The sequence below is a fragment of the Indicator indicator genome, chromosome 18 (genome assembly GCF_027791375.1).
Source record: "Indicator indicator isolate 239-I01 chromosome 18, UM_Iind_1.1, whole genome shotgun sequence".
Lineage (NCBI taxonomy): Eukaryota > Metazoa > Chordata > Aves > Piciformes > Indicatoridae > Indicator > Indicator indicator.
In genome coordinates this window covers 16,948,415-16,968,011 of record NC_072027.1, presented here as the reverse complement: position 1 = coordinate 16,968,011, position 19,597 = coordinate 16,948,415, and the positions used below count along the sequence as shown (strand labels likewise).

The following is a 19,597-nucleotide window of genomic DNA, read 5'->3' as shown; positions in this document are numbered from 1 at the left end:
CTAAGGAAACTCATGAGGGCCATGCTAATGAAGATAGGTGAGATCCTCAGAACAGTATTAAGCCTGGACCAGCACTATTAGTGCTGCATTTCCTCTCCTCAGATTGCCAAGGGCTCCATATGCAACTCCTGAATTTCCATGGCAGAAATGATTGATTTTTTTTTTTATTTTAACCCTCCCAGCAATGGGTTCCTTAGATCAATAGCCTATTGGAGGTGAGCAGAATATAAAAAGGAGACATCTGAGCAGCAAAATTTTTATGAGTCTGGCTGTAAGAGCTGTGAGATTGCGTATGAAAATGTGCACATAGTGACTCTGCTGTAAAAGCCAACAGTGCCCTGGCCCTGCCTGAACTTGCTCATATGTTGTTACAACTGGCAACAGGCTCTTGGGTCTTCACAGACCAGGGTCACACAATCATAGAAAACTTAAGGTTGGAAAAATCCTCCAAGATCATGGAGTCCAACTGTTAACACAACACTGCCAGGTCACTATTAAACCATGTCCTCAGCACCACATCCACATATTTGCTGAACACTTCCAGGGATAGTCATTCCACTATTGTCCTGGGCAGCCTGTTCTGGGGCTTAAACAATCTTTCAGTGGAGACATTGTTCTTAATGCCCAATCCAAACCTCTCCTGGCACCTGTCATATGGCTTGTTCCTTGGGAGAAGAGACCAGCCCCCATCTGACTCCAGTCTTCCTTCAGGGGGTTGTTGAGAGCCAGAAGGTCTTCCCCTCAGTCTCCCTTTCTCCAGACTGAACGGCTCCAGGTCCCTCAGTCACTGTTCACTAGATTTGTGCTCTAGATCCTTCACCAGCTTCATTGCCCTTCTCTGGACCTGCTTCAGCCACTCAGTGTCCTTCTTGGAGTGCACAGCCCAAAACTGAACTCAGCATTTCAAGTGTGGCCTCACTAGTGCTGTGTACAGGGGGACAATCTCTGCCCCCACTATTGCTGATGCTGTTTGCCTTCTTGGCTACCTCAGCTGTCGACCAACACCCCCAAATATTTCTCTGCTGGGCATCTTTCCAGCTACTGTTCCCAAAGCCTGGAGTGTTCACGGGGTTGTTGTGACTCAAGTGCAGAACCCAACACTTGGCCTTGTTAAACCTCATGCAACTGACCCCAGCCTATCCATCCAGCCTGTCTGGGTCCCACTGCAAAGCCTTCCTACCCAACTTGGTATCATCTGCAAACTTACTGAGGGCCAAACTAATCTTGATATTTTTTTATTTCCGTGTATGAACGCAGGACAGCAATCCAGGCTGCAGGTATGGCTTCAGCCAAGGGGCTGTCACGGACAGCTCTGCTTGGTGCTGGCACCAAATGCTGGAGAAAGCTGAATTTTTCCCACTACTAAAATAAAAGCATGAATGACATGAAGAATCAGGTTGCAGAGCCAGACAGAAGAACAAAACCATAGGAAAAGGCACCCTGGGCAGTGTCTTTCAGAAAAAAACTTCAAAATCAGTCTGTAGATGAAAGTGATTTCAGCAACAGCTCCATCAGGCTATCAGGCCTTGCACTGAAACTACATGAAAGCAGGTGGTGGGAAAACCCTGTGAAACACAGTTCATGCCATACACAGCCTGAAAGTGCATTTTGAGTGTTCCCCTGGTCTCCCATTTAGTCTCCTATTTAAAATGTACATATACATTAAGACATCACAAGTTGAGGATATTTTTCTTCTGTCTTTTCACCCTTCTCCTCTTTTTTTTGTGTGCTTTGCTATGAAATTCCTGCCATTCCCACTCCTTTTCCTGTCCCTCCCTGCCCTCCATCACTACTTCAGCAGGTTTTGGGGCTATGATGCACAGTGCAGCAAACTGATGCTGGGTTTCAGCAGGACACAAGAGCAATACAATGCTCCAAGTGTTTCAGTTTCCAGGAGGGTACCCATCACCTTTTCTAACACATTATTGAGGGCTGCATGATGAACAGATAACAGGTAGGACAAGTAGCAAGAAAAAAAGCTGCATATGTTTAGTATATTTCACAGGAGCACAGGATGTTAGGGGTTGGAAGGGACCTCCGGAGATCATCGAGTCGACTCCCCTTGCCTGAGCAGGACCACAGAATCCAGTGCAGGTCGCACACAAATGCACCCAGATGAGGCTTGAAAGTCTTCACAACCTCTCTGGGGAGTCTGTTCCAGTGCTCTGTGACCCTCACAGTGAAGAAGCTCCTGATGGTCACAAATCACTTCTCTAAGCAGCAAACTTCTAGTAACACTGCTGGGATGTCAGTGCCCAGACTGTGGGGGAAGTTAAAGGATCTAAGTGTGGCTTAAAGCCACAGTTCAGCAGGACCTGTGCTTATGGTTTGCAGAGAGAGAACCACACATTCTGCAGATGCACTTCATACACTGCAGAGGGAAAAGCTGACGGCAGAAGTGGTGCTTTGGAGACATGGCAGGCCTGAGCTGAGAGTTATTTATTTCTATTGATGGCTCTTGATGTTCTTCCTGAAGTTTTGATCATCAAGAAACTTGAGAATGAGCTTTTTATGATGGTGCTAAAGACAGGATTCGAGTTTCACCTCAAATCCTGGTGCCACTGAATCATCCCCAAAGCTTTTTACTTTTCTCTATAGACTAGCACCTCTTTTAATTCTTTTTGGAAGTATTAATGCAGAATCAACCTTTTCCAGCTTATTTAATTTCCCACTGCTCTCTCTCTCTTTTTTTTTTTTTTCCCCCCTCCAGTTTCTATCTGGACATCCTGGATTTGTCAAGGAGATTTTCTCTTACAAAGAACATGAAATAAAAACATCTCAGCTGTGGCTCTACATAAAGGGTATCATTGCACCAGGGAGATGTACTGTACTTGGTAATTTTCTGATGGCTGCTCTGGTACTTTGATTAAAAAAATCAGCACTGCAGCTCTCTAGTGCTGTACAATATCAATAAAGTACGTGCTAAATGACTTAAGCCCTGGCTGATGGACAGATCTAGAAGAGCATTTCTCAGAGGGGACTACTCAAATTGGGCTGTATCTAGTGGTGCTGCATGAAGAGTCATCCAGAGCCCAATATCTCTATTGAGATCTGGAATGGACACAGAAATCCCATCCCAGCATCTCCACTGAAATCCCAGCTGACACTACGAGCAGCAGAGAGCGATGATGTGGAAGACAGCAATGATGTGCTGAGCTTTTTGGGTTGGTTAGTAAGCTGCATCTGTGCACAATAAAGCATTTTGATATGACCACATATAGAATTCTATCTAAACAAATTGCCCACATGACCAGGGGTGAGGAATGCAGCACAGAGCTATAAAACGAAAATCAGATGAGGTAACTAATTCTGCTTCCACCATTAGCAGGGAAAAGTGTCATTAAGTGACAAAACACACAACAGTGGCCAAAGACCAGTGAGATATCCCAGCCTGGACGGTGTGGAAGGGTAATAAGGGAGAAGGGAGATTTTACTCTCTGCACTGACACTGGTGGTACTGAACCTAAAAGGCCCCCTCTGAATTACACAGGACAAATACAACATGAATCAGGAGCGGTAGCTGCAGTATACATATCTGAGACAGGTCTTAGATAAAGATGATCTGAGACATTAAAGGATTATTTTTTTGCCTTAAAAGCTATGAATCTGCTCAATGAAGGAAAATATGAAGAGCATGTAGACATGAAGAAGCAGGTCAAAGGGTTCATGAGATACCAGAAAGGGCAAAGAGAGAACATCCACAGCAGCTTTCTTTAGATGAAGGTAGGTTTCAAAAGAAAAACCCAGCAACTACCCACTAGGAAAAACAAGCAGAGATAACAAGGAACAAGAGGAAAACAGCAGCTAAGATGTTCTAGTCTGTATGTAATAAAACAAGATCTAGGAAAGTCTGCCCAGGACGCTACCACATGGCACCTTTGACTTCACATAGACTCCTGAACTCATTTTAACTCTGATCTCCCCCATTTTCAGTAAAGAGACATTTTTGTTTCATGACCATGCTGCATTTGCTTCACAAAATCCTCAGAAAAAGACTTTGACTGAAAAATAAAAGGAAATTTAGAAATTTTGGGTCCTATTTTCGGAACTGGCTTCTGTTTTTTCCAAGACCAGAAGTGAGCCTTAGGAAAGCCTGTGAGTCTGCATTGCCAGCTCACTGAAAATGCAGGTCATACTTTTCAGGTCATAGAATCATAGAATTATTTAGACTAGAAAAAAAACCAAACCTTTAAGATAATTGAGTGCAACCATTAACCAACACTACCAAGTCTGCCGCTAAACCATATCCCTCAGCACCCTATCTACAAATCTTATAAATCCCTCCAGGGATGGAGACCCCATCAGCACCCCGGGCTGCCTCTTTCAGGGCTTGACAAGCCTTTTAGTAAAGAAATTTTCCCCAAAGTCCAATCTAAACCTTCCCTGGTGCAACTGGAGGCCATTTCTTCTCACCCTGTCACTTGTTACTTGGAAGAAGAGGTCACCCATGGCCTGCCTCCAATCTCTTTTCCTCCATGATCTGAAGGTGTACATTAAATCTAGGACTAGCAGCCATTTTATGACCTCACCAATATTTGTGTTTATTGCTCACTGACGTAATTTTGTGTCTCCAAGCAGCTGAGAATACGATGATTCGTGCATGGGAAATTGCTTCAGTGAACATTGCTGCTACAGATCAAATAATTCTTTGAGAACTGGCATTTGCCTGGCTTAATGCACCAGTGAGTCACTCCTAAGTGCTTATAAATATTTAAAAATCCTACTGCTGCAAGAGTCTGTGTAGACATGTGATATGGGTTGTACTACATCACCTCTGAAGCACGACTCCACCTTGCAAATTCTTACATTTAAAACCAAGGTTAAGAAATCAATGCCCCCCAAGAAGCGATTGCAAACTCACCAGCACATTGTAGCCCAGTGAGTTTTCTCTGCAATTTGTAGACAATAGATTCCCAATAACAACTTGTAATTACTTCATTTTCTCTTACTCAGTCGTTATGTGTTAAGCCTGTTGACGTTTTGCAGACGGTATCTTTGGAAATCAGAGATCCCAGAATCCCAGCATGGTTGGGGGGTGAAAGGAGATCATCGAGTCTCAACCCCCCCCAGCCGAGGGGGGTTCACCTAGAGGAGGTCACACAGGAACAGATCCAAGCAGATTTTGAATGCCTCCAGAGATGGAGATTCCACCACCTCTCTGGGCAGTCTGTTTCAGTGCTCCATCACACTTAAAGCAGTTGCTTCTCAACTCTTATGTTCAAGTTTGTGCCCATTAGCCCTTGTCCTGTCACTGGGCACCACTGAAAAAGCACTAGTCCTATCCTCTTGCTCCCCACCCTTCAAGTATTTGTAAGCTTTATGAATTGTCCCCTAAGTCTTCTCTTTTCTAGACTTTCAAGCCCAAATTCTCTCAGCCTTTCTTTGTAAGAGAGATGTTGCAGTCTCCTCAGCATCTGATAAAACACTAGAGCAATGCAATTCACTCTCGAGTGCACAGGTTCTGGTGTGCAAATAAAGTATGTCAGAAAGAAACAGCAAAACCAGTGTCAGATAAAAAACCTGTGTATCACCCCTGGACAGCAGTTCTTGACTGAAAAGCAGGAAATCACACTCGTTTCAACCATGTCTACACTTGCCACTAATTCCACCAAAATTTTATTTCAGGAGACTCTTCTCATTTGAATCAAAAGACCAAAATACAGAAACTCAGCAGAGTACAAAACTGAACAGCGAATCTGATTAGATGAATTAATCATAAAATCTCAGAATGGTTTAGGTTGGAAGGACCTTTAAAGGTCAGCTAATCCAAACTCTCTCTGGAGACAGCAGGGATATCTGCAACTAAAGCAGGTTTCTCAGAGCCCCAAACAACCTGACCTGGAGTGGTTCCAGAGAGGGGGCATCTCTCAGCTCTCTGGGCAACCTGGGCCAGTGTCTCACCACCCTCACAGTGAAGAACTTCTTCCTTCTCTCCCTTTTTTTTAGTTCAAACCATCACCTCTTGTTGTGTCACAACAGGCCCTGCTAAAATCTGTCCCCAGCTTTCTTATAGGTCCCGTTAGGCTTGAAGCTCAGAAGATTTTCACAACGAGAAAACAACAATCAAAGCAAGAAAATCTTCCATATTCAAAAATCATCTGACCATTAAGGTGAAATAAGGATTAACTCATGTAGATATCCCCCTCTTAGGCATCCTACCAGTCAAACATTGTATTTCCAGGTACAACAGGATCATTCCTACTGCTCAAGCCAGGCACCTCACACTCCATTTATCACCAAGGCAAGGAGTCTGGTGCTTCTAAAAAGCCAAAAGATAGTGAGCAGGGAGTTCCCAAGACCTGATCAACAGCACCTCCAATTTAGAGCATGCGCCTGGAGCTCAGCCCTGTGCAGTCTCATGGACTTCAGCCTACACAGGGAGAGCCATGAGCACTGTATCTGTATCTCCAGTTTGCCAAGCTGCTGTGTCTACCTACAACTCCCCACTGCTGGCTTGGTCCAAACAAAAGCCTGAAAACTCAGTGCAGGACCATGGCTCTGGTCTGGAAAAGCTGTTAACTAAATGCTGCTGCAGTGACTTTGATGCTTTTCCTCTCATCCCTGCTCAGTCAGCCTGTATCTGCTCCAGAAATAAGTTGAAGAGTTTTAAATTTCTGATTTTTTTCCCCTTGACTTTTAACTTCTAGTTAAGTTTTGGCTATAAGATTGCACCATTTAATTAATCATTCCAGAAAACGCCCAATACCTTCATTTCACCCTCAGGAACAGGGCTACACATCACTCCTGAAGGCAAGTAGGAATGGGTTGCTTTGGCCAACTGAAGGAAACCTCATTTCTTTCCCCAGTAGTTCACATCACCTCTAACACTGCCTGGAACCAAAAGCAGAGGCTGGTGCTCCCCTGCTAGCTAAGACGTTTTTGAAGTTTAGATCTCACATTGCTCACAGGAGGGGCGAATCAATGTGGGTAAGCTAATGAATTATTTCCAAGTTTGTACCAATATCTGCAGCAACATGAAAGAAAAATCACATCCCAGGGAGATTAGAGCTGAAGAGGCAGAACGCAGTGCACAAATTGTCAATATTTTAGGGCTATGATTTGATCCTGTAGATAACTGTTGCTACAACATTGCTTAGGAGAACACCTCAAGCAAAAGCATTTTATCTCACAATGTAGTTGTCCAATATAATTAACTGGGCTTGACCAATCTAGCTGTAAGGCAGAAGTAACAAACACCCAATCCTACGTGTCATGCCATCAAGGAGAACAAACAGCTTTGTGAAGATGTGAGTAAACACCTCATCTGAACATGGAATTTACAGATGCAATTCCTGCTAGAACAGCTGCCTCAGGAGGCTTTGAGGAGCACATACATTATGGACATATTTTTCCCAACACAGGTATTCATTTACCTTTCACAGAATTTATTTATCACTTTCCTTAAGATGAGATAATCTACTCCTGAAAACTTCCTTCCTTGCTCTACAGGTCCCTCTCCCACTTGACCCAACAAACCCCTTTTTAGGTCTCATTCCATCTTCCTCAAGATGCTTTTCTGTGGTAAGCATAAATCACCACACTTCTGGGACAAAGTTCTGCCCTAAAAAAGTTTGCAGTGAGAATCAAAGACATGCAACACCTCAAAAATAAACCTGGTTTAGACTCCACACTTTCAAGAAGCCTTCAGAAGATGCATGGGGTGGTCAGGAGAGAATGACCTGCTCCTCTGCACCATGAGGTTGCATTTTCTGGTGGGGAATATAGCTACTAGAGACTGTAGGGTCAACTGCAGCCAATCTGGAGCCAGACCAATACCTTTCAATGCTTCCTCTCTTGCACTGGCAGTGATTTATCCAACATTCATGCCCAGCCCAGGCTCTCTGACACATTTTTTCACCCAGTTCATTCAAACTCATGCTTTTCTCTGGTTTCCCAGTCTGTAGTTGCAGATGGGAAAGCCTCAAGACTGCATGGGCTGGTACCATCCATCCTCCCTGGTTGCTACCCAGCATTTCCCTGATCTCCCACTGCAAGTGCATCTATGCCATTTTTGATAAATATTAAGGAAGAGTAAAAAAGGAAGATCTGAACTAAAACAGGATCAGAGAAGAAAGCAAACTCCTTTTAAAGAGTGTAACAGCATTCACAGGCTGTCCAGGGGTCTCCTGATTCCAAAGCCACCTGGACATTGTGATCCCGGGCAAGCTGCTGTGGGTGACCCTGCAATAGCGGGGGAGTCGGACTGGATGATCTCCAGAGGTCTCTTCCAACCCCACCATGTTGGGCTCCTGCAAGCAGCATTGTAAGAGGAAGTTTAAGAGAGGACCACTGGATCCTAAATCTCTTTTGCATTCATTCCTGCATGAAATATGCTCTTTCTGAAATATATTTGTGTTCTTTAGATAATCATACATCCAGAGATGACAACGTAATCTCTCGTCTCAGAGAAACACCAACTTTCTGTCTACACATAACATATATGCACAAATGCTTGGGAAATAACGACTGGACTGGAAAAATAACAATTCAGTATTTTCCTTTCAAACCTTTGTGGGTGGTTTTGATCCAGGTATGACACCGAGGATCTCAAAATGTCACCGCAGAGCCACTAAAAACTATGTGACACAGCAGCTTTGGAAAGACACATTGGGATGCACTGGGTATGCAAGGTCACCTCAGCAGGTCATGATGGCATCAAGAAGGGGAATTATTTGGGGTTTTAATTTCTAACCTGACCTAGCAAAACACTTCAGGCTTCAAACTGGTTTCTAAACCCAGTGTGACCCACTGGGAAGAGCTGCTGTGGGGTAGCAAAGTGCCTTCAAAACTGTAATGAAAAGTGAAGGCAAGCTGTAGGAAGATGATGTTGGTTAGGAGAGGGCTCTAATTGGCAATGAGCTAGAATTTAAGGGAACTTTATGGCAGGGTTAATAACTTCTTATTAGCTAAACAGTGTTGACAAGATGAAGCCATTATGATGGAGTGCATGTTTTCCCTCTCTTTGACATGTCTGCATTACAAATCGAACTGTCCACATTGATGATGACACAGATCTAGAGGATTACACTGATCTTTGGTTTTTTCCTCCCCTTCTTTCACATCTGCCAACCTGCTACTTTCCCATTAGGGAAGACAACAGGAATGCCAAAACTGACAGGCCTAATTCTAATGACCTCCAGTCAGATACAGTTCCAGAAGCTACATCCAAAACCCACTCATCTGAGCATATTTAAAGTCTGACTCATCTGGGTGATGTGCTTGCCAATTCACCAGGCTATCTCCATGCTGATTAATTAGATCCATGCCCTGCTTTAGCAATTTTGACAACTAAGCCTTTAATTTCTTACTCATTTATTGAATCCTTGTGACAATACAAAGAAAAGACAGCAGAGAGAGATACTTGCTAGTACTCTGCTTTTGGGATGTGAAAATCTTGAGATCTTCATCTTAATAATTATGCTTTTAATTATCATAGAATCATTTTGGTCGGAAAAGACCTTGAAGAGCATCGAGTCCCAAGCCTGCTTATCTAATAAAATTTTTTAGTGAGAAATCAGAAGACACCTACAAGTTGCTCTTCTCAGAGCTGCCAGGAGAGAATTTCATCCCTCTCATGTGTCACTTATATATGATTAAGGTGATTTGAAAAGTGGTACTTTAATCCCGTGTTAATAGATATCTCTATTCATCCTCAAACACACAAGCAAGCTTCTAAAAGTTCTATGCTTGGGATTCAGAAACAAAAAAACTCCAACTTTCAGAAAATAGGAAGAGAGATGATAGGGAGGACGGAGGCCACTGTTTCTGTCCATAACCCAAACCTGTGCATTAAGATACGTATTTGCATGATTAGAAATTATTATTAAAAATAGCACCTACTAGCTGCACACTTCAGAAAAGGTAAGAGCTTGGATTCAGCTTGGGGAAGAGAAACCTCCAAAGAGACCTAATTGCAGCCTTCCAGCACGGGAAGGGGGCCTACAGAATGGCTGCAGAGGGAGTGTTCACAAAGGTCTGCAGTGATAGAATGAGAGGCAATGGTTTGAAATCAGAGAAGAGCAGATTTAGATTGGCTGTTAGGAACAAGTTCTGCACCATGAGAGTAGTGGAACACTGGAACAGGTTGCTGAGGGAGGTAGTTGAGGCCCCACTCCTGGAGATACTCAAGGTCAGGCTGAGCAAGGCTCTGAGCAACCTGATCCAGTGGAGAATGTCCCTGCTGACTGCAGGGGAGTTGGGTTGAATGACCTTTGGAGGTCATTTACACCCAAACCATTCCATGATTCTATGATTTTTTTCATCCTCACACTTTTCATTTATTTACAGCTGATCAACATGGATAGGGACTAAAAATGCCCTTTGAATTTCTGTGGCCTTGTAGAGAGATGAGAGGTCAAGAGAAAGCAAGAGACACACATTGAGAGCAGGAGACCATTTGGTGGTCTGTAAGCTGCAGGAAGGTCATGAGACTCTTGAAAATGAAATGCAACTTCTAAAGCAGCACAGGAATGGCAAATTGTAAAACTCTTCACATTATCACATTTTCAAACCTTTGCACCACTATACCAGAGCACAGTGTACCAAAACAGGTGTAACTGTATTTGAGAAGCTAAATTAGGTTGAGACTTTTGATCGCACTGAGTTCTGGTAATGATGTTCCTCAGCTTGCTGATGAGCCATCCCCACAGCCTGCTGCCAGAATGCAATAATGAGTGGTCTGGGTGAATTTCAAGCAACAGAGGGATCATGTTAATGGGCTAAAAATATGAAAAACATGCAAGGATGTTGTAGTGTGAAACTATTACTGCAAGTCAAATTCTGACTCATAACAAAGCAGACATTTCTGAAACACTTAAGAACTGCAAGCCAAAGTGTGTGCTTAAGACAAGTGTCTGAAGTAGTTTTGAGATCTCTCTGATGAGAAAAGAATGAAAGACCTGGGACTGTTTAGCCTGGAGATGAGCAGCTTGAGAGGGAATCTGATCAATGCCCAGCAAGAGCTAAAGGGTGAGGGGCAAAAAGAACGGGCCAGACTCTTCTCAGTGGTTCCCAAGGGTAGGACAACAGTGTAATGGCCACATAGTGGAACCCAGGAGGTTCCATCTGAACAAGAAGAGAAAATTCTTTGGTGTGAGGGTGCTGAAGCCCTGGAGCAGGCTGCCCAGAGAGGTTGTGGAATCTCCTCTTGAGAGATTCCAAACCCAGCTCGGTATTGTGATCCTGGGCAAGCAGCTGTGGGTGCCCCTGCTTTAGTAGGAGGATTGGACTAAATGATGCCTGGAGGTCCCTTCCAAGCCCTACCATGCTGGGATTCTGGGATTTTTTTCCTACATCATGTGCATACTTTCACCAAGTACTAAAGTTCTCTTAGAGAGGCCACAAAACTTGGAAAGTAGCAAAAATGAACTTTGTTTTCAACTGAAAAGCTGATGAGCCATTGACTGCTCTTGATAAAAGCAGAGATTCAGGGAAAATTGAAAATGGACAAATCAGTCTGATTTTCAGCTTCAGATGGAGCACAATTCTCTTGATACAAAAAAACCCTTTTGACAGGCACTCACTGTTATGCCTTGGGTTTTGTTGCAGTATTGTTGCAGTTTATCGATTACTGTCTCTATTCAGCGGCTAATATTTTATACTTGTCTTATTTTCATTGTCTATTTAAAATTCACTGAACCAAAAACCTCAGACTCTTGGAACTTAGCTCTAAGTTGCTGTGACTTTGAGAACCTACTGATCCAAATATGCTCCCAACTAACCACGTGTCAAGGCTTTATAGTTGGGTTAATTCACTTTATGGGCTTCTTAATGTATGAGGTTTTTATGTTTTACTGTATATCTGCTGGTATGAGTCTGTTGTGTTGAATTAAAAGGCATAAGTGGTTCAAAAAGGTCCAAGGTGACAATTGGGGCTAATTTTAAAACACTTTAAACATTATTATCCAAAGTCAGTTTTTTTTTTAATGAGAAGCCAGAAGTCAAGAAAACAGAAATATTCTTCAGAGAAGAGGATATTTGGCAAACATAGAGGTTCTGAATTATCATCACAGCTTGCCAAAGACTATCAATGAGGCATGTGCTGGCACAGGGCACATGGTGACTTATGTGCACACCAAGTTCTTCCCACTGAGCAGGCACTGAAGCAGGGTGCGCTGGTTTAGAAAATTAAATAAGGATCTACTGAAATGATTTGTCTAGGAAATGCCATATGCAAAGATTTGAGAATCTGGATCAAGAGGTAAGGAGCTTGTTACCAGCCTTTTGCCTGCAACTCAACAGCACAATGCTTGAATCCTGCTTTTCTGTAAAGAGTATTAACCACACACAAGTACTCTGTATCTCACTACCCTGATTATTGAATAAACCCCTCTATTTCCTGCCTTTCTTCTCTCATATCCCAATGAGCCAGGCACCAATAAAACCATCATCCAGGTGAAGGAGATAATGTGAGCCCTTTCCAGGGAAGGATTTCAACAGAAGCTTGACTGCAAGCATGAACATAACATTATGATGACAAATGGAATAACACAAGCAGTTATTTCCTCACACTGTTTAAGTAGCTCACTCATCTAGGGATCCTTGCAAATGGTGCTGAGATGTGTATCGTGATTGCACACCATAATCCACTCACTAACAGAGAACCAAAGTGCAGAAAACATCACTCCCAGGAAGAATATTCATGAGAACACCATCCCCACAGCAAACTAATTCACATTACTATCATAGATTTAGCCAAGCCTCAAGTCTCTTTCCTCAGGGTTACTCAGAAACCATATACTCAGGGCTACAGACCTGGCCAGTACACCACCATCTCTCCACTGCCGTCAAGAAGAATCGAAACAAACCAGACAAGAGCACAACAAGCCCCACACACTTTTACAACCTCCTAAATTCACGCTCATCCTTTGGAGCACAGCAACCTTTAGAGAGAAGCCTTTCACTGTATTTTCATGACATTAAATACAAACAGGGATTATCTCTGCTGACCACACCTGGGAAGCCAGCATTGCCATCACAGACATCCAGGTGCTTTCGCTACCCAGAACAGACAAAACCATCAGGACTCACGGAAGGCTGTGTAGAGCTCCTGCAGGGTTAAGCGACCATCGTTGTTGTAATCATCAAAGCGGAGAAGGTCTTCTAGTGTGCATTCCAATAAATCATCTTTCAGGTCCTCCTTCTTCATTAGCTGCAGCAAAGAGGACAGGTGATCTTAGACAGAAAGTAAAGCTACAGACCGTGGTCCTGGCTCACCCAACATATTTTCCATTTCATGACCTTTGGGGAGATACACAGAGATGTATAGCCTCAAGCTGCACACGGGGAAGTTTAGGTTGGATATCAGGAAGAATGTCTTTGCTGAAAGAGTGGATGCCCAGGGAGGCTGTGGGTCACCAGCCCTGGAGGTGCTCACAAAACTAGTAGATGTGGTGCTTCAGGACATGGTCTAGTGGCCATGGTGGTGTTGGGTAGAAGGTTGGACTTGATCTCAGAGGTCTTTGTCAACCTTGATGATTTTATGATTCTATATACATCTATCATTCATGTTTGCTTTGTATCAAGATATAACTGATAGTCACACCCTTCAAGCTTCATGGCTTTCCTAATGAGGGTGAGGAGCCTCTACCTTCAAAAGCAGCACAGAAATGCATTTTCACTTGTCAAATGTATTGAAAAAATATTCAACAGGGAAAAAGGAAAGTTTCTTTTACCTTTCTCCTCTGTAGGTAAAAAGTAAATCATATTCCTTGCTTTTAGGACTAGAATGGGCAAGAGTAGATGGTGTTTCCATCACCAATGTGTTTTTCCACCCCCTGACAGTTTGTTCCTTATGGATTCTAAAACATTCCACATGTTCTACATTAAAAATTAAAAGAGCTTGAGAAGCCATTCATCCAAGTTAGTAAAGAGCCAAAAATCAGACCTAAGCATAATGAAAATGTTGAATTCCCTGAATTTATTGTAGAACACAAAGAAAACTGCTGAAATATTGCATCTTCCAGGCAAGAAGCTTTTTGCTGTAGTCCAGGGACTCTTTTATTTACTATTCTAGCCTTGGTCCATTATATTGGAGCAATTTGAAGTAATAATGCTAAAAAAATGACCCTTCACCTAGAAAGCAAAAATGTTCAATAAAAGTGAGATCAACCATAACTTCCAAAATCAATCTTCTAAAGATGGAAATTTCCTTTTGTCTACCATTGTATTGAAAATTGATTAACTTTTCATAAGACTGACAACTTTTTACTAGTCCTTTTGATTTAATGTCAGGGGAAAAAAAAAAAAAAACCAAAACCACAAACCCCCAAAGCCAACACAAAGCACTTCAGCTGCAACATATTCAGTAGATTTACGAATCTGACTTTAAAAACACATTAAAGTTTTAAATGAAAACAACATTCTAATTACGACCATTGTTAACTGACCTGCATACCCATGGCTGTAAAACCATGCAGGTATTTCATATAGCCAGATCTGGAGGGAAACGTTTACTAAGATCTGCCAGGAGGCAAAGCAGCTCCAAATAGGATGGTATGGGCCACCTGCTGCCACTTCTTTTGCTTAAAGTGATTTTGTTGTGGAGAATACACAAGTGGGCAAAGATCCTCACCATCTCTCACTGCTGGGTGCTGCCCTGGTGTAGGACTGTCCTGTCCAGAAGGACTCTACTTGCAGTTTCTCGTAGAGGGTGAATCCCTTTTCAATGAGCCTCCTGAAGATTATACAATCATAGAACAGTTTGGGTTGGAAGGGACCTTAAAGATCATCTAGTTCCAACCCTGCTGCCATTGGCATGGACACCTCCCACTAATCCAAGTAGCTCAAGGCCTCATCCAAGCTGGCCTTGAACACCTCCAGGGAGGGGGCATCCTGGACAACCTGTTCTCACCACCCTCACTGTCAAGAATTTCTTCCTAATATTCAGTCTACATCTACCCTATCAGGTACCCTTTGTACCCATCCTCCTTCAGGTCTTAAAAATGACTTTTTTTCCTGCAGCAATGCACATTACCTGCCTCAAGTTTTTCCTTGCAGACAAGGTTATAGTGCTCTAGAGACTACTCTTAAATAAAATAAAGAACATGCACAGCAGCAGCTCATCCAGCAGTCAGAGAAAACAAGACCCCACTGCATCACGTTTTCTACCCATGGGCAATGAAATTCTCATCTTTGGGGGAATTTTCAACTTCCAGAGAACTTCAAATTACAACAGTCAACAGACATCAATCACAAATCTACCTAACAAGGCAGAAAAAGTTGAGACTAAAATATGAACAACTAAAAATTGCTCATTACCTAAAAGAACCAATACCTTGAAAACTGGGTGAATAAACTGGCCGTGTAAGAGCACATCTGGTTGTTGGAGCTAACAAGAAAAATAAAGATTTGATATCCTACATGTAAATTGTGAATCCTGCCTCTGTGAAAGCACCAGAGCTGCCCTCCACACCTGTCTGGGACTTAAAATCAGCACCCCCCAGCCCAGGATTACAAGTGTTCAAGGATTATCTATATTCTGTATTAACTGGAACTATTTTGTCTTTTGAGAAGTGATTGTGCTGTGAAGTCAGCAAGGCTGGTGGGAAGTTTTTGCGGAGGTTTGGGTGAGAGGGCTCCTAGCTGAGGGCTGAACTTAGTCTGCTGGACGAAACTGAAGTGGGCTCCAGATGTACAAGCATGTTTACTGACCTTGATAACCTAAGAAGAATTAAAATAATTGTATGATTTTAATACTTATTACAGGTCATAGAATAGAATCACTTTGGTTGGAAGAAACCTTTAAAATCAAGTCCAACTGTTAACTCAGCACTCCCATGTCACCACATCTACATAGCTTTGAAACCCATCTAGTGATAAGGACTCCCTCACTGTTCTGGGCAGCCTGTTTCAGGACTTAACAACCCTTCTGAGGAAGACATTGTTCCTCATGTCCAATCTAAACCTTCCCTGGTGCAAACTGAGGCTGTTTCTTCCTGTCCTATCTTGATCAGGTCTATCTTTGCTCGTTAGAGAGAGACCTGGGCTCCAAGCATGTCTGCAAATGAGCCTGCAGTAACTTCACAGCAGACCTTAAAGCACTGAATCCTGCTCCTTTAAAACCCAGGTCACTGTTCCTTCCTAATTGTAATAGTGTGCAGGCTGCCAAACCTTTAATTTCATGTGAGCTGAGTTTTAATACCCTGACAGAATAAGTTTCATGTAAAAAGGAGGAAAAAATGGGAGAGTAGAACAGACACTCAGATGTCACTTTGCAAAAGCTGGCTTTGAATTCAGATAAAAGTGTTTTCTTATACCTACCATGTCTTTATAAAAAAATCATTGCAGTTAGGTGAAGTATTGTTGATATTCATAGCCCTGAGATCTGAGGGAATTTACTCTGACACTTTGCATTATGCAGAGAGGATCGTGCATCATGTCAACAGCCTGAGGATTAAAATTCAGTGCAGACTGTCCTATAGAGGAGTGAGCTTGGAGAGGAATGAGTTGGTGTCTGTCCTCCTGCTTGCTCACAGCTTGCACTGGCATGCTGGAACTGCAGCATGTTTCGTGTTCACTGAGATGTGTGAGCACAGAAGAGATGCTCCTGCAGAGCAAAGCGTGAAGGGCCAGCTTTGGAAACTGGAACAGGGCCCAGGCAGGCTCTTGGTGTTGGCTTCTAATTCTTCTCATGGATGATGCAATGAGATGGAAAAGATCTCCCCACACCTGGCACAATGTGTCCTCTCAGATTTACAGGACCTTACAAATGCTAATCAAAGGATGAAGGTCATGAGATGGCCAGTGACAGCAGAAGGGACAATGGGTAGATGTTTGGTTCACTTCACCCATCCGATGAATCCCACAGCACAGCATGGCCATAATTAGGAAAGTTTTTTCCAGGCTCTCGCCTTTTCCATGAAGTTCTGCTAATCAATATATCAGCATCTGCCTTGTGTTTTGGGAAAAACAAACCTGCTTAAAAATATCCCGACTTTGCTGTGAAGTTACCACATGCTAATTCATGGTTCAGAAGGCAGGGAGGAACTGAAAAGATTTCTCCTGAACTGACATACACCTAAAAAGTCCAGATTAATTCTCCCCCATCAGCCAGCTGCCCTTCCAGGGAAAAGCAACAAAGCTGGTGAAGAGTCTGGAGAATAGATCTGGTGAGAAGCAGATGAGGGAACTGGGGTTATTCAGCCTGGATAAAAGGAGGCTGAGGGGAGAACACATTGCTCTCCACAACTCCCTGAAAGGAGACTGGAATGAAGTCTTTTCTCTTTAGTATCAGGTGGTAGCATTAGAGGAAATGGCCTGAAATTGTGCCAGGGAAGGTTTAGGTTGTATGTTAGGAACATTTTCTTTCCTGCAAGACTGGTCAGGCATTAGAATATGCTGCCCAGGGAGGCGGGGGAGTCACCATCCTTGAAAGGGTTCAAGAAACATGGGCATGGCACTTTGGGATCTGGTTTAATGGCCATGGTGGTGTTAGGTCAATGGTTGGACTTGATGATCTTAGAGGGCTTTTCCAACCCAAACAATTCTATGATTCTATGAAATACTTCAGAAGATAATGTCTATCAGAGAGGATTACTATTCATCTTCAGAAGCATAGATGGGACTGGAAATCTGCCACATGTTTTGTTTGTACAGGAGCTTCAAATGTCTGAGACACCACCATCTCCCTGGAGATGGAGATACTCATGTCCTGCATTAGGTTTTCCTCCTTTACCTGCTGCCAGCTGGACAGTTACAAATGATTGTTCTCACCAGAGCACTGCTGCGTCACATTCAACTCACACTTCAGACGAAAAATGCAATCCACTTCATAATTCCATTTTCAGTGAACAATAAACCCACCTGAGCCACTTCAGAGCTGCTGAGATGCCCATCACTGTTTAGATCCAAGTGCTTAAAAAGATCTTCAACTAAGAAGCGCTTCTGGGATACCCTGTCCTCGGCCAGGCTGCTCGGTGAGCTCTGCCGATGAGCCTGCAGGTCCAGGAGGATGCTTTTGAGCCGGCTGTAGTCTGCCATCGTACAGGTATCACCTAAAAGATAAGAGCATTACTGCACCATGTACATCTGCCTTGTTTGTTTTTTTTTTTTTTTAAAGCACTGAGCTCCTAGAGGGAAAAATAAGGTACATCCAGAGACAGGTTGTCTGCATATACAACACCACTCAGCCCTGCGCTTGAGGAGCTCCTTAGTTGTTACCTTTTGTAATAGCTGGCAGATTTTCTAAAACCTGCTGTCAAGGATGCCCTTCAGCATGTTACCTCCCAGATTATACAGCTTCAGTTACAGACTTCCACACTCAGCTCCGTAATCCCCACCCACATTAAACTGCCTCCACGTTTTCCCAAAGATAAAATGAATTCATCTATAGAAAATAAAGCTGGGGAAGCTGATGTTCTGAAAGTGCCACAGCCATAAAGAAATGGCACCCCTGAGTGTCACCCTGGGCCAAACATGGGGCTGATCTTAAGGAACCTTTAAAGGCAGCCCAGGTGGTAGGATGCTTAGAGGGGAGACATGAAGGAGTCTCTGTCTGTTGGTGGTGCCTTGCACACTTCTCCCTGTTGCAGACTGACATCCATGCTTTCCTCAGTCCCTGACAAAGGAAAAAGCTTCTCAGCTCAGAAAAGCCCTCAAACCACTCACTCTGAAGTGGCACCAGCCTCGCTGGAAGAATCAGATTGAATCATCATGATCCTGAAAGCTCCTGCTCTGCTCACAGCAGCCAGCTTTTCTGTGGTTCTCCTTCAGGAAAAGCCTTGTTGTGATTTAAGCACCTTCCTTAGGATGCTTAAATCCTAGAGACAAAACCTATCCACATGCCCAAGGTGGTATCAGATGTTATGGCCCTTTTCTGCTCCACTGCTGTCTGGCAGAGCTTGGCAGAATGAAGGATGGCAACTTTGTCCACAAATCTGTCTGCTTCAATGCAGACCGCAGTGGCTGGTGCCTTGTGGGAACCCAGCTGACTCTGCCTTGGAGCAGACCCTGGAGCTCCCTCATGATGACCATCAACAGCATCAATGCATTTCTCTGTCCCTGCCAGGTGCCCCTTTCTCTGTTTTGTATTTCCTCTATAACACAGATGCCCTTAATCTCTGTAATGGTGGTTTTAAAACTCCTTTTGAAGTCCCATCACTAATCCCGCTGGACTAAATATAAAGCAAACTGGTCTGAACCCAGTTTAAGGGACAAAACTTTTGTAGATCAACTTCCCAAAGATTCCAAACATTACTCCTCTGAACAATAATAGAGGACTCTGGCATCCTGACAACTAGTGTTCCTGCCCTTTTCTTGCTGAACTGCAGCAGTTTTGGTCTTCTAGTCCCACTCCAACTGGAACCTAATTAAAACACCAGGTGCGAGGCACTTCCCTGACAGCAAACCCATCTACTGTCAAGATTTGTTCTCACCCTTTATACTTTGTGCTCACAACTTCAAAAGCACCATGACTTCAGAAGGTGAGAGAGGACACAGAGGTTGGGCATGAATTGACCATGCAGGTCAGTGCCCTACTGCTCCACAAGCAGTAACTGCAAGATGAATTTTATTTCCCATCCTGAACTCAGACCCTTCTAGTTTGCAGTTTCTCACAGCTCAGGGGTATTATGCAGCTGTTAAAGTTTTCTTTCTCTCT

General features: G+C 43.3%; 1 protein-coding gene across 2 annotated transcripts in view; it reads right to left on the bottom strand.

Annotated features, from left to right (window-relative positions):
- Positions 1 to 19,597, bottom strand: part of LOC128973008 (follistatin-related protein 4-like) — a 266,784-nt gene that overhangs the window by 104,773 nt on the left and 142,414 nt on the right. For both annotated transcript variants that reach the window (XM_054389163.1, XM_054389162.1), the window contains 2 exons: positions 17,803 to 17,993; positions 13,030 to 13,150 (listed from right to left, as the gene is read on the bottom strand). In XM_054389163.1, coding sequence (XP_054245138.1) covers positions 13,030 to 13,150; positions 17,803 to 17,993 — 312 coding nt within the window. The remainder of the gene's footprint in view (positions 1 to 13,029; positions 13,151 to 17,802; positions 17,994 to 19,597) is intronic.